This window comes from Kogia breviceps, chromosome 7 (assembly GCF_026419965.1).
Source record: "Kogia breviceps isolate mKogBre1 chromosome 7, mKogBre1 haplotype 1, whole genome shotgun sequence".
Taxonomy (NCBI): Eukaryota; Metazoa; Chordata; class Mammalia; order Artiodactyla; family Physeteridae; genus Kogia; species Kogia breviceps.
The window spans coordinates 53,229,554-53,248,575 of record NC_081316.1 but is presented as its reverse complement, the minus strand read 5'-3'; the positions used below and the strand labels follow the sequence as shown (position 1 = coordinate 53,248,575).

The following is a 19,022-nucleotide window of genomic DNA, read 5'->3' as shown; positions in this document are numbered from 1 at the left end:
CTACTTGTCCTTCCTGAAACACATGCTGCATTACTCCCTGGCTTTTCTTGCCTTTTTGCAGCTCTGTTCCCAAAGCCTGAATTGCCTCCCCATCTCCCCTCTCACCTTCAATCAAATCCTGTGCAGCCTATCATTGTGCCCTGAAATCTCAAACATCCTGCCAGCTGGAACCATGGCTCCCTTTTTCACGACCCCATAGCATTTTCTTTATCCTATTCCATTCACTCTTATCATGCTGTGTCTTCATGCTTCTCTATCCAACTTGGCATTGGGACAACCTGGAAAACAGGTTGGTCACATTTTAAGGTTGTAAATCCGTGGCCTATTTCTTCACTTTTTGAATATGGTATAGCTCATGACACTATAGTAGAAATAAACTGAAATTAAGATTCCTCCTTCCTGTCAAATACAGCATTGTCTTATATTCATGAGCCAATGCCACATAATGATGCACTTTATATTCTGCTCTTGTTTTTAGCAAATAATCAATAGATGTTCACTGATGGAGAAAATTAACATTATCCTAACAGGGTTATGTGCATATCTGTTGCAACGAGTTTCAGACTGGAATGTTATGTTTTTGTAATCATTCTCATCCTCTTAAGAAATAATCCCTTGGAATCAGTTTACTCTATTCTAAACATATATTTTTGAGGTCATGGCACAATCAGTAGAGCTAAAAGTACCACCAAGGCATGCTCTTTATTTCTAGACAGTAATGGTCTGAAAAGAAGGAAAATAAAACCAAAAGTAAATATGAGTTTTGAACAAGGATCTGAAGGAAAAAAATCTATCCAATTGCTATGACGATCAAATGGCCACTGAACGTATAGTGGCATAAGCTGGTTTTGAAGGCTCAGGGAAATCCACAGACTAGGATCAGAGTCAGGCCGATAACCTGGTAAGAAAAGTTTTCTCCACTTTTTAAGAGCCCATCTGACCCTCTGGCAGTGGTTCTGAAACTTTTTCATCTTCTCTCCTCACTTCTTTGCTCCACCAAACCAGCGACAGAAATGTGTCAATCGATCACCATTTTTCCAAGTCATCTAGGCTTCTATTCTAGAATTAACCTTGTGTAATCTTGCCCTACAAAACTGCCAACCTCTCTCCCTAGCCAGACCAAGCTTTTGCAGCCCCATGACAAACACTGCCCTGTGTGTCCAATAAGTATTCAGTAAGACCTCTTTGCTGAGTGAAGAAATAACCCCTAATTCTTTACTCCCTCCCAATGATTACTGGCAGGCTTAACAAGTCTTTAAGAGTCATCCTCTGCCATGTCACTAGCAATCATCACTTTCTTTCCACTCCCAGTGAAATCATTTTAAGTTCATCTCACCTCATTTCTTTCATTCATCTAACAAAAAATTTTGAACTCCAATTCATTTCCAGACACTAGAAACATGCAACTAGAAAAAATCAGCAACTAAGAAAAAACAGTTAAAAATTGTTGCCCTCATGAAGCTTACATTCTAGTAAAAAGAGATCAACAGTAAACAAAAAAGTAAGATACATATAATACTACATTATCTGGTGAAAAGTACTACGGAGAAAAATAAAGCAGCAAAGGAGAAACGGGTATGCTGGAGGCAACGGTAAAGTTAAGCAGGATGGATAAGGATGGCTCACTAAGAAGGTATCATTTGAGTAAAGACTAAAAAGAGATAAAGGAACAAGTCATATGGATGTTTGGGAGAAGAGGGCTTTAGACAGAGGGAACGGCAAGTACAAAGATGCAGAGGCACAGATGTGTCTGGCCAGCATGTGGAGAACAGCAAGGAGACTGTTGGCTGGAGAGGGCCGAGCAAGGGGAAAAGCAGCCTGTGATGAGGCAGGCAGATCACAGGATCCAGACTGTAGATGGTTTGGTTTCAGGCTATTATACTCATGCTGCCTTTTATTCTGGATGAAAGAAGAAAGCACTGAAGGATGGTGAGCAGATGAGAAACATGAACTGACAGAAGCAAGTGGATATCTGTGGCTGCTGCACTGAGGAATGACTTAGTCAAGGTCGGAAGTAGGGAGACCATAATTCAGGCAAGAGCTAATGATGTGGACCAAACTGGTAGTGGTGAAGATGGTCCAGATTGGTTGTTTTCTAGATATATTTGGAGATAGAGAAGATAGGTGGGCTATAAATTATGAGATGATTCAAGCATGACCCACAAACTTTTGACCTGAATTTTTGAAAGTATGGAGTTGTCATTAGCTGAGATGGAGTAGGCTTTTGGAGACACAGGTTTTGTGGAAGTAGATTGGGACTTTGACATGTTAGGTTTGAGATGTCTGTTACACAGATACGTCAAATAGGCAGCCGGATATAGGAGTCTGAAGTTCCAGGGCGGGGGGTCAGGACTGGAGATTTACTTTGTATTTTAATTTCTGTACACCTCTGCCAGATTCACCATCCAAAGCCCTCTTTTCACCCTATCATTTGCCTACTTAAACTCACTACTGCCTAAAACAGATGCCAAAATTTGGAGGTTAGGCGGCTAACATGTTATGTGACCCACACAAGATTTAAAGCAATTTGAGCTATTTCCCAACAGTTATAAATTGGAAGATAAATACAAATATTGGAATGTCTTAAAAACTCAGAATATTCAGAAATCCAGAGTCTGCATTATATGAATAATGTTGTCAAGTTCATTTGCGCTGATCAGTACCAAACACTCAACGTTAAAGAAAAAAAGCTGGCTGAGATACTACTCCTTTGACATTGTTAGATACCACAAAAAACTGCTCTAAATTTAAATTTATGCATCTATATCCATTTTATTAAAATACTTCTTTAGAATTCAATGAAATTTATATAGTTTATTTTAAAATAAATCATTGCTATTGATCCATTTTTCTTATGCTAAGTGTCTTATAGATGGTTATGTAGGATCCCATGATTGTTTCTTGCATCAAAATACTCTTTAACACACTTGGCCTCTCTCTTAATACATCCATCTAGCTGTATGTGACGTTTTGTGGAAAAACAAAATGGGAGCCAGGATTAAGGGGAAGTTTTGTGCCCATTTCCTAGGGAAACAGGGAGCAGTAGCTTGTGTGGTCCAGAAGTGAGAACAGATTTTTCAGAGAGGACCTCGAAAGATAAACAAATGTTGGCCAGGTAGAGAAAAGAGTTCATTTATTTTACCCTCTGGTCTCCTATGGGATTTTTAAGGTTGCACACCTCGATCTACAAGTTAAAGGCTAACCCTCAGACTGAGGTCAGGGTCCTGCCCCAAACTATGCCTTGCTAGGCTCTGCTAAGTTCTGCCTCTTGCTTTCATTCACATTCATTCCATGGCACTCCCATCCTCACTGGAACATACCCTACCTCTGATTCTCTGCCTAACTAAATCCTACCTATTCTTCAAGGTTGTACCAAACCCTACCTTCTTGTAGCGTTTTCTGACTACTTGGCCCCAGGCTCAATTCTTTCCTCCCCTATACCCACACAGTGCTGACTGAATGTATCACTTGCTCGCCCATTCAATCAGGCCCTGCCTCGTACTGCCTTTTACGTGCTGCAAACCTCCGCAGACCATTGTCCCCAGTTACACTGTAGACTCCTTGAGCCCACTGTTGAATTCCTCCAAAACTGTCCCCTATCTCTCCCTAGCACATGCACTCTGAGAGCCTTTGTCGGTGCTCACAATGGTCTCGCGAAATAAAATGGAACTGGTAATGCAAGTACTCTTTACATAATAAAGTAGCAATTAATATTGATTTCTTATTTGTGAGAGGGAGCCCCAGCCGGGAGAGGAGTGGACTGAATAAAGCAAGATCTCTAATCCAACTCAATTACTTTTCATGCCTACTAAACTCCTGCTCATTCTTGAAATCCACTCTGAAAAAAATCTGCCCCCAGTTCAGAACCGCCTCTCCACAATTTCTTTAGTTCCCCTATAAACAGTGGCTCTCATTTCATCTTACTACTGGTTGTCACGTCTTATAGGCAAGTCTTGTCTCTATTTAACAAGAAGGTAAAGCCAGATGCAGTGTATTGAATTTAGCTAGAGTGTGCAAGAGAATAGGATGGCATAAAAAGTAACGATTGGTTTCTTAGGGTCCATAAGCAATAGCATTATAGATAGCAAGGGTGGCTGGGTTATAGTGATCTATTTTTAAATTGAACTTTGAAAATATTCTCATTAAATTCTAAATTTATATTTAAATTTAAAGCTCTGTGTGTGTGTGTGTGCATGTGTGTGTGAAAATGAGTATCCCAGTACCTCAGGAGATTTTTTTTCAGAATTATTTTTGACTAGGGTCTGACACTACTCAGTTTAAATGAAATAACTCACTTGGATAGAGAAGAAACAAGATCAAATAGCAATGCAGTGTGCAATATTGGATGGAGGGAGGGAGTGAAACCACGCCGCAGAAGAGAGGTTGACAAGAATCAAGATAGAAGGATCAGCATCTCATGCTTTTAATTAGACCAATTACAACCTAAACAAATACCTAGCAAACAACCTAAAAATACATCAACTGAATTACAAGCTCAAATATATTAAATAAAAAGCTATCTTTGAATTATTACCATTTGGGACATCACCTCTAAGTAACCTTTACCATTTGGGACATCACCTCTAAGTAACCTTTTTTTTTTCGGTACGCAGGCCTCTCACTGTTGTGGCCTCTCCCGTTGCGGAGCACAGGCTCCGGACGCACAGGCTCAGCGGCCATGGCTCACGGGCCCAGCCGCTACGCGGCGTGTGCGATCTTCCTGGGCCGGGGCACGAACCCGTGTTCCCTGCATCGGCAGGCGGACTCGCAACCACTGAGCCACCAGGGAAGCCAAGACCTCTAAGTAACCTTTAAAGATACTTTTATAAATAACTCACAAGGGACCCTGGACTCTAAGGGTTTCACTCTTAAAGAATTTCCTGATTCCTTCAGAGGTAAAATTCCCTAAACGTGTGCCAAGGTGCTTTGGGGGTGCCTCAGTGAACTCACAGGGTTGCAACAAGACAATTTTAAATTTTAAGGCAAGCACAGTGGTGTTCAAGATCAATCAGACACCTCAAGAAGTACTAGCTAGAGGCAGTTCACAATTTTAACATTAGATTGTACTACATTCCCTTTGATGTGATCATATCTTTTGGAAGCTGGGGTTTTTGCAGTTTGTGGGATAAAAAGCAAGAGTCATGTGAAAATCAATGAGAAACAGGAAATGAGGGTGGTGGTGTCCACTCTGACTCAAAGTTTTGAGATACTATTCCATGGCCCAAAGCAATGCATATGCCAATAATAAATTAGTTATTAAAAGTGAAATAAAAATCATTTTCTTTTAATTTATGTCTTCCATTTTTTCCAAAGGGCTATTAAGTTATTAAAGTATAATACTTATTAAATTGTTTGGTGCTAACTATTTAATAAGCAGAGCTTTTAGGTATTTCTATTGTCTTAGAGGCACCATGAAAAAATTACTTTGACGCCAAAGGTTCTGTGCACTGTGGAAGTTTGAGAACCTCTCCCAAGTCTAGTCTGGAGGATTGTTTTCTTTAAGTTTAAAACACACACACACACACACACACACACACACACACACACACACACACACACACACACACCTCTACCACCGTACAAGACTTAATTTTTATTCCAATAACATCAAGCATCATAGCCATTCTTATCTTTAATTCTCAAACTAGAGACTGTGTCCATTAGGCACTGCGGTTTTCCTGTCTAAAGTAGTATATTAGCATGGTTCTTATTAAGCCAAACCAACGACATAGTCTAAGCAATGATGTGTGCAAAGAACTCAGCTCATCCAATTCTTAGCCCTGTCCAAAATAGAAAGGTTAAAAATAAAAATAAATATTCCTTTAAAATAAATAATGTGCATCTTCAAAATGCAACTTAATCCATGATATGCAAAAACTATTGCACTGTTATATTACACAATAGGAAATAGTAGAGTGGAGTGGTTACAAAATAGAATTTGTAACTAGACAAATCTCAGTTCATATCCTAGCACCATCACTTACCTTCTGTGTGACTTTTGAAAAGTTTTGAGTGTTTATCTGTTTTCTAGCCTGTGTAAGCATAGCTCTCTCCTCTTTATGATAGGGTTAGTAACAGTACCTACAGATCAGTTCCTTGTGAGCAGTAAATGATACATAAAAATGCACAGCACCATGCCTAATACCCCATAAATGGTGGCTATTAATAACATGTTATATTGCAGGGGGAAAACAGTCCTCCCAACAAGTAATTTAAATCAATTTGTTTTCAACTTCACCCTACAGATTAGATTGAAATGTGTTTGAATCCCTCACACTGTAGATAATTTCTTGGTCTCCAATAGGCTGAGGAGTACACAAGAAGCTAAGTTTTCCATCGCTCTTCCTGAGAGAGCAGATGTATGTAAGGCTGATGAGGAAGAAAGGTTAAAGCATGTATCAGGATAACACACACTACAAAAAACAGCAACTTGGGGCAAAAAGTAATAATTCTGATTTCTCCCAGACATTTGAAATGATTGACTATCCTCTTCCTGAACTCTCTTCCCTTTGCATCCAAAACCTGCTTTTGCTTAGTTCTCCTCCTCCATAGTACTTTCTCCTTTTCTACTTCTTTGCCAACTCCACAGTCATTTCATTAAATTGTGTAACAAGTAATTGTGTCAAGCTCTGCTAAAAATCGGAAAGGATATCTGGAGAAGTACAACACAACTCTAATGAATTGCTAAAGGGAGACATGCCAGAAGGGAATAAAGTTGTGTCAGATTCAAGGGAGGAAGAGGTTACCACTGGAAGGAGAGAATTCAGGAAATCTTTGTAGAGGAGTTGCCCTTTCAGGTGGGTCTTAAACATCAAGTAGGTTTGGGATATGTTGAAATAAAGGGAAGGGCATGTGAACTAGCAAGAAGGGCAGGAGCAAAGGCACAGAGGCAACAAACACGGGGTGTGAATAAGGAAGAGCAAGGAGTCCAAATGGCCACATTGGAAGCCTCATAAGGGAGCACTGGGGGAAATTATATTAGGCATGTCATTTGAAGCCAAACTGTGGGTGACTTTGGTTCACCCCAATTCCATACCACCATCCTCTCTTCTTTATGGCATGAACTCCCATAGCTGGATGAATGCTAAGTTAATTTTTTTTTTGTGCCCCAGTACTTGAGACAACAGCAAGACACCTAGTGTTAAAAAAGAAGTTTTTAATTCTTCAAATCCCATCATTAATAAACCAGAGAAGCCTGTATTCTGGTTCTAGTTCTACCACTAAGTAGCTCTCTGAGCCTGAGAAACTAATACGAACCCCCTTTCAGATCATAGCTTCCTCATCTGTAAAATGAAGGATTTGGTTTGATGAACCCTCAAGGTTTTAACTCTGTGAAAATTACATATATTACTTCATCTAATCTATCCAAAAATCATAAAGAAAAACAGTTTTGTCATTTGACCTCCAAATGAATGACATTTTACTCTGAATTATGAAGATTTTGTTAAATGAAGAAGCACAGTTTTTAAGAATGGTCTTTAAGGTCACTCTCCAGTTTTTATGGTGAAAAATAAAATGAATGCCAACTTAAGAAAAGTGATCACCATATTTATCGATTCTAAAATGTATGCATTTTTCATATTAAAATGTTCATAAAATTACAAAGTCTTTCAAGCATGAAAAAACTTTTGTTTTGTTCATAAACAAAATGTTTCTTTTGTTTATTAAAGAAATTTTTAGAGCAATGATGAAATAGTTGACTGAAAATTTTTATTGAACAAATACTCATTAAGCACCCACTAGTACCAAGTACTAGGGTTACAGCTGGAAGGAAAAAGCATTCCAATGCAGTAGTAGAGGACTTCTAATCTGAAGTAAGCATGGTATATTATGAGAGCAGATAAACAGTATCTCCCTCAGTCACAGGGACTCAAAAGAGACTTCCTGAAGGAGGTGAGATGGGTAAGTGACAGAGGACCCATAGAAGCTATCTAAGAAGAGGGAAAGTGTAGTTAGCCAGAGGCAATTGTATGAGCCACAGTATAAAGGGAAAGGGAGTTGAACTGAAGGCAGTATACGATATCCAGAATGGTCAAGAATCATACATATGAGAGATGAGACTGGAATGGGTGACAGAGGCCAGATCATGAAAGGCCATGAATTTCATGCTAAAATGTTTAGTCTTTCATTCCGAAAGTGATGGGGATCCACTGAAGGATGCCAAACTGGAGAACACCCAACTGGAGAATGATGCCAAGAAGCCTCACCTCTGTAGATTACAGCTGATGGGAGGGGAAGGCTGAGGAAGGGAAGAGCATCAGGATGATGCTACAGTAGTTCAGATAAGTTGTGAAGAAGACATGGCTACTGAAAGGAGGGATAAAATAGAGTTATTTGTCAAGATGGAAAAGACAGGATTTGATTAATATGTGAGAACAGAAAACTAAAGGGAGTGGGGAATGGTGAAATTTAAAACCTGAGTTATTTTCAATGAATAGTTTAAGATAATGTAACTTCTCAACAAAGCTCTTGAAGAGCTGAAAAAAAATATCGGAACTCAATAATTTGGAATCCCAGGCTAGACTCTCAGACTTGACTTTGCGAAGTTGATGGAGCCTACTCTAGTACACCCACCTAGAAGATGAGGATCTTCCCCTGATAGAATAAACCCGAATTCCACCCCAGGAGCCACCATATCCATCTGGGAATATCCGTCCCAGAATCAAAGAGAGTAAAAAAATAAAAAGCGTTCTCAATGGTTTGAAAGCAGGGCTTCCCAAAGTGAATTCTCAGAAGAGTGAGCAATGGGGCTCTAAACCTACCACAACACAACTCTCTTCAAAGTGTTTTCAGGTGAGCAATGACTCTAATGTCCAACCCCACTGGCTATTTAACACCAAACCACTTTTACTGAGCAACTATAATGTACCAGGCACCATGTTCTACTTACCCTTGGCCCAGTTTCCTCACCTATAAAACTGGAAATAACATGACCCATTTGGCAGAATCATTGTGCTATTTAAACTGCAAAGTTCACTTTGATAAATTGATAAATGTAAGGAACTATCACTCTTAACCATTGGCTTAGCAAATACATCCTCTCCTAATTTGACTGCTATTCCCTCTCACCACTTCCCTCCTTACACTGTAATCTCTGGCAATGCCGGACTACCCACAGCCCTCACCACGTCTCCTCACCTCCACACCATGGCTGTGGCAGATGCTATGTTTTGACTTTCTTTAGCACCTGACATTTCTCCTTCAGGGCACTTATCAAAACAGTCAATAATTATCTCCATGATTATCTTTAAATATCTTTATGCTCCACCAGAATATCAGATTCCATACCAATGTCCATTTCACTCCCCCCTAAAACCCTATGCTTATCAAGTGAATGAATAAATTTTCCCAGGCAAGATCTTACAACTCTCAAATCCTGAGATTTTAAAATGACTTTTAGACAACCCTAAGAAGGGGAGAAGATATTTGCAAACAAACCAACTGACAAAGGATTAATCTCCAAACTATAAAAGCAGCTCATGCAGTTCAATATCAAAAAAACAAACAATCCAATCCAAAAATGGGCAGAAGACCTAAATAAACATTTCTCCAAAGAAGATACACAGATTGCCAGCAAACACATGAAAGGATGCTCAACATCACTAATCATTAGAGAAATGCAAATCAAAACTACAGTGAGGTATCACCTCACACCAGTCAGAATGGCCATCATCAAAAAATCTACAAACAATAATGCTGAAGAGGGTGTGGAGAAAAGGAAACCCTCTTGCACTGTTGGTGGGAATGTAAATTGATACAGCCACTTTGGAAAACAGTATGGAGGTTCCTTAAAAAACTAAAAATAGAATTACCATATGACCCAGCAATCCCACTCCTGGGCATATACCCTGAGAAAAGCATAATTCAAAAAGAGTCATGTACCACAATGTTCATTGCAGCTCTATTTACAATAGCCAGGACATGGAATCAACCTAAGTGTCCATCGACAGATGAATGGATAAAGAAGATGTGGCACATATATACAATGGAATATTACTCAGCCATAAAAAGAAACGAAATTGAGTTATTTGTAGTGAGGTGGATGGACCTAGAGTCTGTCATACAGACTGAAGTAAGTCAGAAAGAGAAAAACAAATACAGTATGCTAACACATATATATGGAGTCTAAAAAAATAAATAAATAAAATGTTCTGAAGAACATAGGGGCAGGACAAGAATAAAGACACAAGACGTAGAGAATGGACTTGAGGACATGGGGAGGGGGAAGGGTAAGCTGGGACGAAGTGAGAGAGTGGCATGGACATATATACACTACCAAATCTAAAATAGATAGCAGGGGGAAGCAGCTGCATCTCACAGGGAGGTCAGTTTGGTGCTTTGTGACCACCTAGAGGGGTGGGATAGGGAGGGTGGGAGGGAGGCTCAAGAGGGAGGAGATATGGGGATATATGTATACATATAGCTGATTCAGTTTGCTATAAAGCAGAAACTAACACACCACTGTAAAGCAATTATACTCCAATAAAGACGTTAAAAAAAATTAAAAAATTAAAATAAATTAAAAATAAAAAGACTTTTAAATGAAATGCAGTAAAATTGAACACAATATTTAAGTACCATTTTGACTCTCAGTGAGAGTACCTGTGTTCTGACAAGGCCAGAATGAAACAGATCCTGGGTTTCCTTTTGACCTGGGCAGGCCTCAAGGACTCCACTTACTTCTTCTTTCTAGGAGCCCATGAACTCCTCCCTCTATAGCTCTATAGCTTTTTATAGCTTCTAAAACTTAGAATCTGTCCTCCTTCTAGTCATCATCCCTCCAATCACCTCTTCCCAACCACTTTAATTCTTTTCACCATGATGTTTATAATCTATTGGCAATGGGGAACCACCAAAGTGATGTTCTGGGAAGATAAACTTGACCTTCATACACATAAGAAGTGGAGGAGGAAGAGACTAGAACTAGCCAGGTAGCTATGACAGTAAGACAGGTACATAATAATAGTGCTATCCCTTTTCTAAGGCCGTGACAGGAGAGGCATAATCACTAACTGACATGGAGATTGATAGCATGTGTGTCTCAAAAGAGAAGGAGAAAAGATGGCAGAGGTTTCAAGTCTTAGTGACTGGGTAAAAAGTAGTATAGTTCACATAAACTAGGAAGACCAGTATGTGGAGAGATATGTCTAGTTGAGGTTTACAAATAGCATCATTTACTACTTTCATTAAAAGGGGTGATGGTGTGATGGTAGATATTCTCTGCTTGTATTCCTTTGTTGTTGTATTGTTGTTTTCTTTTGCACTTTCCATTTTTGCTACATTGAACATATATTACTTTATTAACAGAAAAAAACAACCATCTTGTTTTTTTTATGCAACTTGGCTATGACATATTGATCTTGCAATATATATGAAATATCATAAAGGCGATGTCCAGCAGGAAGACGAAATTGTAGGTCTGAAGCTTGTGAGAAGGCAAGGTTATAAGCACAATTTTGTAGTTATAAGCATAGAGTATAAAGCCTCGGGAATGTATGAGCTCCCCAGAAGAAGGAGACAGAATTTAAAAGGGCCAAGGGATGAACTTCTATCTCAAGACGTGTGGCCCTGAAGTCATCACAGAGAGTAACTGGTGCTAGGTAAGAACACAGGAAATATCACACTAGCTAGAGGCTTTTTTCAGCCTGCTCAGGTTTAATCTCAGAGAATGGATGGATGCGGGGTGAACAGGACCCCGTCTGCATCACCAGAGTATTTTGGAGTTACCTATATCGATACACTTTACTCACCGTTACAATGATTTGTTTTTGTGCTGTCATGCCCACTAAACTGTGAACTTTTTGAGGTCAGGAATCAAGTCTTGTTCAGTTCTTTAGCCTTCTTTGTTTTCCCCTCACCTAGCACAGTGCCTAACACATACCAGGCATTTAATATACACATCTGCTCAAGAAACCAACCACACACATAGGAGGTGCTCCCTGCATTCCCTCCTTCTCTCAAATGACTTAGCTTTCCTTGGTCAGGCTGCTATATGCCCTCTTGTCTAGAGGAACTAGTCCTCTAAGGCCTAGATGAGGGGACTTGTCCCACAGGCCTAATGCCCATGTGTCTGTGACACATGGAGATTCTAATAACCTCCCTGCAAGAAGCCCTGAGGTGTGTTGCCCACCCATCATTCACCTCACTTTGAAAGTTCACTGTTTTGTTCAGTGTACATACTACTTACTTGTAAGCACATAGCATGTTAATCTACACGGTATTTAGAAAATCTATAATTAGCCTGGCTAGAAACAAGGCAATAAAGTGCCCACCAGAAAGTGGCCCAGACTTGCCATGCATTTTTACTTTTTGGCCTGACACAGTGGTTGCCAAATTTAGCTCTTTCTACATGTTTAGATCTAATTACATGGATATTCAAAACCCTTCTTCTAAAACTTCCTGGAGAATTAGTCTTTTAGAAATAGATATTGAAGAGATGCTCAAGTGCAAACCCTTCCCTCAGTTGAATTTCACAGTGTGGAAGCACTTTACAAACACTAAAACAACACACCAGTGTGACCCAGATGAATCTCACGGCCACTGGTGTGGGCAGTCAGCGTCTCCAGGCTCCTGACTCTAGACCCGGGCTACCCACTGCGGTCACTCTGCCTGTTGGATAATTAATGTCCTCCAATGCTTCTTTGTCACACAGCTTAGGTGGGGAAAGTTAGTATAGATGTGCCCTGCAGGGAAATATTTTTATGGATCTTGTTTTAGCTATATAGGGGAATTTATTATTTAGGAGAGTCTTGCAGTGAAACTTTCACATGGGGAAGAAGCATTCTCTAAATTACCTGCCAACTTAATTTATTTTCTGCTGTATTTGTTAAGTCTAGAATCAGGTTTTCTGATGACCAACAGACCTGGTCATTTCTCTCATATATATGCATAAAAGATGAAGTTAAACAGACCTTCTGTTCCTATTCTCCTCTGCCACATGCGAGCTCTTGTGACTTTGGGTCTCTGATTCTTCATCTCATATAAAATAGGCTTAACACTACCTGCTGTGTCAATATCCTCAGCAACATTGGGAAGATCAAGCAGGAAAATGTATGTGAACGTAGTTTGTAATAACGATTAAAACAACAAGAGTAATAGCTAACATTCCAAATGTGTCGGGCACAGCTTTATATGAATAAACTCATTTCATTCTTGTAACGTTAAGAAACAGGTTCTGCTGTTGTCCCCAGTTTTTTGACAGGAAACCAAGGAATAGAAGTTAAGTAACTTGCAAAAGTCACAAAGCTAGTAAGTAAAGAAGTTGGAATAAGCTGCCACATACTAACTGGGCACAGTAAGACTATATTAAAGCTGATAGAGACTGCAAGAGATAACACAGCATGAATATGGGATATCACAGGAAAATGAAACTATTGCCAATTTAAAGATGGAGCAACTCAGATCCAGCAAGGTTTATGATTTGCCCAATGTCAAGTATTACAGTTTTAGAATATCCATAATTTATGGATAGAATAAATAATAATAGATTCATTAGTATTCTAATTAGTATTCTAAAATATTCTATTTTTAAATTGTGGGAAGTAGAGCAAAGCTATAAGGAACCTGCGTGCTGGATTCAGTGGCCAAGTTTTAAATTCCAGCACTACCACTTAACCAACTATTTTACTGGAAAATAAATATGCACAGACAATTGTAAGAATAAATGCCTAAAAGATGTTAGCTACTATTACTATCACTGTCCTAATTCCTATACAGTTCCCAAAGCACATCAAGAGTTCTAGACAAAATTGTGTAGTTCTCTTTGAAAGTGCTAATGGAGTAATCATAGCATCAGGATTTGGAGAGGAGTAGGAAAGGAAAGTCTCAAGTGTGAACTTTTCTTTCTTCCTTCTTTTTTTTTTTTTTTTTTTGATAATTCTATAAAGTGAAAAAACACTATAACCAAGAATCAAATTTTCAGAAATAAATTTTCATTCCAGTTCCTTCCACTCTCTGCACAGTGGTACTGATTAACATCCCAAAACATGTTAGAAATAGGAGAGAGAAGGCAAGGATAATCTATCTACTAAAGAAGCAGTGCCATTAAAAAGGAAGAAAGCATCTCCCCAGTGGGCCACCTCTGCACCAGGCGCTCATAGGCCTTTGGTTATAAAGAGCATGGCTTGATTCCAAATCAGACAGACCTGCTTCAAAGCCAGCTCTTCCACTTATTAGCTGGGTGGCCTTGGGCAAAGTGACTTAACTTCTCTGACTCTATCAAGAGTTTCTGAACCCAGAGCTAACTCAGCTGCTCCTCTATGGTAGAATCACTGGGATATAGGGCAACTGCTGTCCGCTATGGGGTTTATGGGATTCATCACGCTGGTTTAAAGGTCTACTTCACAAGCCCTTAGGGAGGGGGAAGGGTAAGCTTGGAGGAAATGAGAGAGTGGTATGGGCTTATATATACTACCAAATGTAAAATAGATAGTGGGAAGCAGCCGCATAGCACAGGGAGATCAACTCAGTACTTATGTCCAAGTAGAGGGGTGGGAGGGAGACGCAAGAGGGAGGAGATATGGGGATATATGTATATATATAGCTGATTCACTTTGTTATAAAGCAGAAACTAACACACCATTGTAAAGCAATTATACTCCAATAAAGATGTTAAAAAAAAAAAAAAAGGTCTACTTCATAAGCCCTGAAAGGTACTTTTTAGAGTTTTTTTCAGGAGCAGACTGGCCCGTCTAAGTGGCTACAAGACACACATCATGTGAATTAGCTGAACAAATAGGACCCTACTTGGCATTTAACCAAATGGATATTAAAAGTCTAACTGAGCAAAAAATCCCTCTCTAGCAGATGGATGTGATACCCTATCAAGACAGGGCACGTCCCCTCTACCTCATCCACACCCCCGGCAATCTCAAAGCGAGTCCCCCAGCTTTCACGACCTGCTCTTTTCAGACACACACCAGAAGTGAGCACAAAGGAGACAGAGAAGCATTCCCCAAGGTTGGACAGACAGGCTGATCTGAAGATGCTATAAGATACACTTAGCTGACTGAAGTCTGGCTGGGAAGTTGAGGCTGGATTCCATATGAACTCACTCTTCACAGGACCAGCTATGCAGCTTGAAACATGTCAGTACTGCGCTCCAGTCACCCTTTCCCACAATGGCCCAACTTCCCCCCAACTAGCTTTGCCTGCTTCTCAACTTCTAACTCAGCCCACAGGGTCTTTGAGCTGGAGGCTGCCAAAGACAGGTTAGCACTGAACATCAGAGCTCTGGGAAATCGAAGCTTCCCTACAGAGATGGTGCACACCGCTGTATCTATAGGACCAACTTTCCAAGGCTCCTCAGATTTCTTACTTACACAGACTTCTGCGACTATAGCCTCCATGGCAACTTCAGAACTGACTCATGGCTCAGGAGGTATTTCTAAGCTTGGGAATGAAATTGCTCAAGACAGCATGTTGTAATATGGATAAAACTGAAAAATAGTGCTGGATGTTTGGAATAGATTATATGTGCTCATCATTTACTAGGAATTATCACTTAATAAGGTTTAATTAGCACATTTATATCATGTCCTTCTTGCCTAGCATTTACACATGTTCAAGAAAATTGGTAGCTAGTATAACAACAAGACATGCGGGTCTCCTAGGTAGTAAGTACTAATGGGTTTAGCTAGTATTTGCTGGTTATTCATCTCTTGTTTGCTCGTTTGTTGAGAGAAAGCATTCTATCTATTTACAGACAAGGAAACTGAGACCAGGAAGTTAGGGAACTTGCCTAAAATCGCCCAGGACATATGGGGTAAAACAGGGATCCAGACAGAAGCAGGTCGACTCTGGAATTTAGGCTCTTCATCTCTATATACCCTACTATTGTCCCTGTTAGGTGAGGACACTGAGACCCACAGACATTATGTAACATGTCTGAGGTCACATCATTATTTGCTTTTCACATAAAAATCTAAATTACAGCTACATCCCCTTCAAACAGTAAGCTAATTCTAAAACTGGGTCCTAGAGTCTTTGATGCAGCCCGAAGAGTCGTCAGACACTAAAACCAGCAGCGATGAAGTGCACAGACTCATAGAGGATTTCCTAGGTATAAAGTCCAATCAGATAGTGGCCAATGACATCTTCTGGTCTCTGATAACCCCTGTGCTACTAGAGCTGCTAAAAATGACACCAAAGGCATGAATCTGTTTAGATGCCAAGAGTTTTATCATAAGACCTGGCAGCTCAGGATTAAAGAGGCACTGGAGTACCCAGAACCAGAAATGCCCTTTCGAAAATTTTCCACATTTGTTCTCACTTCAGGCCATGATAAAGAGTTTCCAGTCAAATGCACCAGCTAAAATGAACCTATTTTCTGCAAGAGAAGTGGCCAGTTTGGGTCCAGCACTTATAAAGATTCCTAGTGCCACAGACTATGAAATAGGCAGAAGTGAAGTGGACTATTTGAAGGGGTTCACAGGGAATCCCAGAGGACCTTAAAACTTCTGAGCAGGAAGGGTCCTGAGCCGTCATTGTCCAACCACTCTCCAACTTAACAGGGATGCAGCTGAGCTGAAGGGACTTCTCTGGAGCCACTGAGCAGGTTAAGTGAGTGGCAGGGCCAGTAACCGTAATGAGGGGTTGGACATGCCCAGGTTGCCAACAGCCTCCATCCAAGGACTCACTCTTTATATCCCAAGCTTAGACTGAAGGCCTAACTTCTGGTACAAATCCTAGGAATCAAATTCTGATTTCAAACATTGTAAAGATGCTTCTCATTTTCCAGACCTCTCAGTGAGAACTTTAGGGACAAACCAAGAAATCTGTGGCTAATGTCATAGACCCTTAGACAAAAATGGCCCTAAAATATATACTCAGTCTCCTTTTCATAGATGACAGAGAGCCAGAGAGAGAGAGACAGAGAGGGACAGAGAGAGAGACAGAGAGAGACAGAAAGAAAGAGAGAGAGAAATAACACTTTACCCCCAATACATACACAGAAAGTTCCTCGGCTTTCTCAAAGCAGAGAACCTCCAGCTTGCTTGATTGAAGGGTAGAAAAGGGGGGTAGCAAAAGTTGGAATGCAGTGAGCGATTGGAAACAGGAATTGGGAAACTCCTCTAGCCTGGAACTCTCCTGGTTCCCGCTGTGAACCGGTCTAGGGGCTTCCCGTCGATGGCCCGAGCACAGAAGGGCGGGCAGGACACTCAGGGCCGCGTCACCGGCGGGACTGCCCGTGCCCAGAAAATGAGCTGGAGACCAAGAATTGAATGCAACTCCCGGTTGTCTCCCTCTGGGTCCCCAGGGAGGCCCGCGCTGGGGCGAGAGATCCCAGGGGAGGCTGTGGGAGGGAGATAAAGCAACAGCCCCAAAGCTCCAGTGAATGCACTTGAAATTTCTGCGCGCGAGAGAGAAACTGTTTTCTTTGACACCAAGTTTCCAGCCCACCGGGAAAAGTCTCTTGCGGCGCAGCGCCCAGGAGACCTGGGTCTCCCACTTGGCTGCAAGCCGCTGCCCCGGGACTGGAGACCAGCTGCGAAGCGCTCCCGGCCCCGATCCCCTCCCCCGCTGCTCACCTGCGATGTCCCAGAGCTGCAGGCGAACCACGGTCTCGGGGTCCCAGTGGAGCACCTTGAGCGCGAAGTCCACGCCGATGGTGGCCCGGTAGTGTGAGGAGAAGTTCTGGTGCACGTAGCGCTTGATGATGCTGGTCTTGCCCACGCCCAGGTCGCCAATCACCAGCAGCTTGTACAGGTGCTCCTTGTGCGGGACCTGCATCCTGGCGGCCCGCCAGCCGCGCCTTGCTGTGCAGTGCGGGCCGGGGAAGCGCAGCCGGGCCTTGGGCGGGAGAGACTAGCGGAGCGCGAGCGCGGGCGAGAGAGAGCGGAGGCGGCGGGGCGGGACTGGACGGGGCGAGGGGCGGAACTCCTCCGCGGCCGCCTGGAGAAACGCCCAGACAGGAGCCCAGGGGCTAATCCTCCTTCCTACCCCGCGCCGCGCGGCCTTGGAGAGGAGTGGAGACCCGAGCGACTCCCGGGCCCGGTAAGTTAGGGGGCCTCAAGGCAAATGCCTTTTGCAGAGGTTATTCGTACAGTACTTTACAGTTTCCGAAGTGCTTTTCTCGCCTGTGGTCTTTCCGAAGTGCTTTTCTCGCCTGTTATCTTGGCCACAAAGCTTGGAGGTGTGGTTTTTATTTTCTAAGTTTTGCAAGCGAGAGCATAAAAAAAATTAGGTGAATTGCCGAGACAGTAGTAAAAAGCCTGGCTGAACGCAGGGCTCTTGAGGTCATGGGCCCTGCCACCATCCCATACGGCAGAGAGAGCGTGGAGGCAAGGCAGCAGATAATACAATTTCAAGAGGCATAAGAGCTGGATTTGGGCCCGGCACGCTGTGGTTTTCGAGGTGAGTGACCTTGTGCAAGTCATTTGAGCTGCCCCAGCCTCCTTTCTTCCTTGGCGATCTGGTAATAGTAATTCTGACCTATCAGCAGCCTGAGAGTGTGAATACTGAGCACCTTCACACCTATTCAACTAGTAATCGTCTAACCAGGAGAATGATTGGGCTGTAAATGCTGAGGGCATCCATGCTTTTAGCCTCCACCTCTCCTATCCTAAAAGCTCTAAGCAGCATTGAAAGACAATTTAAACAACTGGTCAGATTATTTTACGTGGTAATAATACTAGCAAGCATCTATCCAGCACTTACTATGTGCCAGGTTTTATACATATGTCACCTAATCGACCCAGCAGTCTTAAAAATAGATACCATTATTCTTCCCATTTTACAAATGAGGAAACCAAGGCCTAGACATTATGAGTAATGTACCTAGGGTCAAACAGCTAGTGAGGAGAAAGCCAGATTCAGACTCTCTTTCAGTATGAAAGAGTTTTGTGGGTTTTTTTCCCCATTTATTCTTTTAACAGATATATATTTGTGTTTGGGATGATAAGGAATAACACAGACAGAGATTCCTACTCTCAAAAGCTTTACCTTCTTGTGAGTAGAGACAGACAAGACAAATGAAAAATAAACACAATTTGTAATATATTAGTTGATTTCTACCCACACAG

General features: G+C 41.5%; 1 protein-coding gene across 1 annotated transcript in view; it reads right to left on the bottom strand.

Moving 5' to 3' along the window:
- Positions 1 to 18,571, bottom strand: part of RAB38 (RAB38, member RAS oncogene family) — a 63,900-nt gene extending 45,329 nt beyond the window's left edge. The window contains exon 1 of the mRNA XM_059070425.2: positions 17,529 to 18,571. Coding sequence (XP_058926408.1) covers positions 17,529 to 17,730 — 202 coding nt within the window. The 5' untranslated portion in view covers positions 17,731 to 18,571. The remainder of the gene's footprint in view (positions 1 to 17,528) is intronic.
- Positions 18,572 to 19,022: the final 451 nt, after the last annotated feature.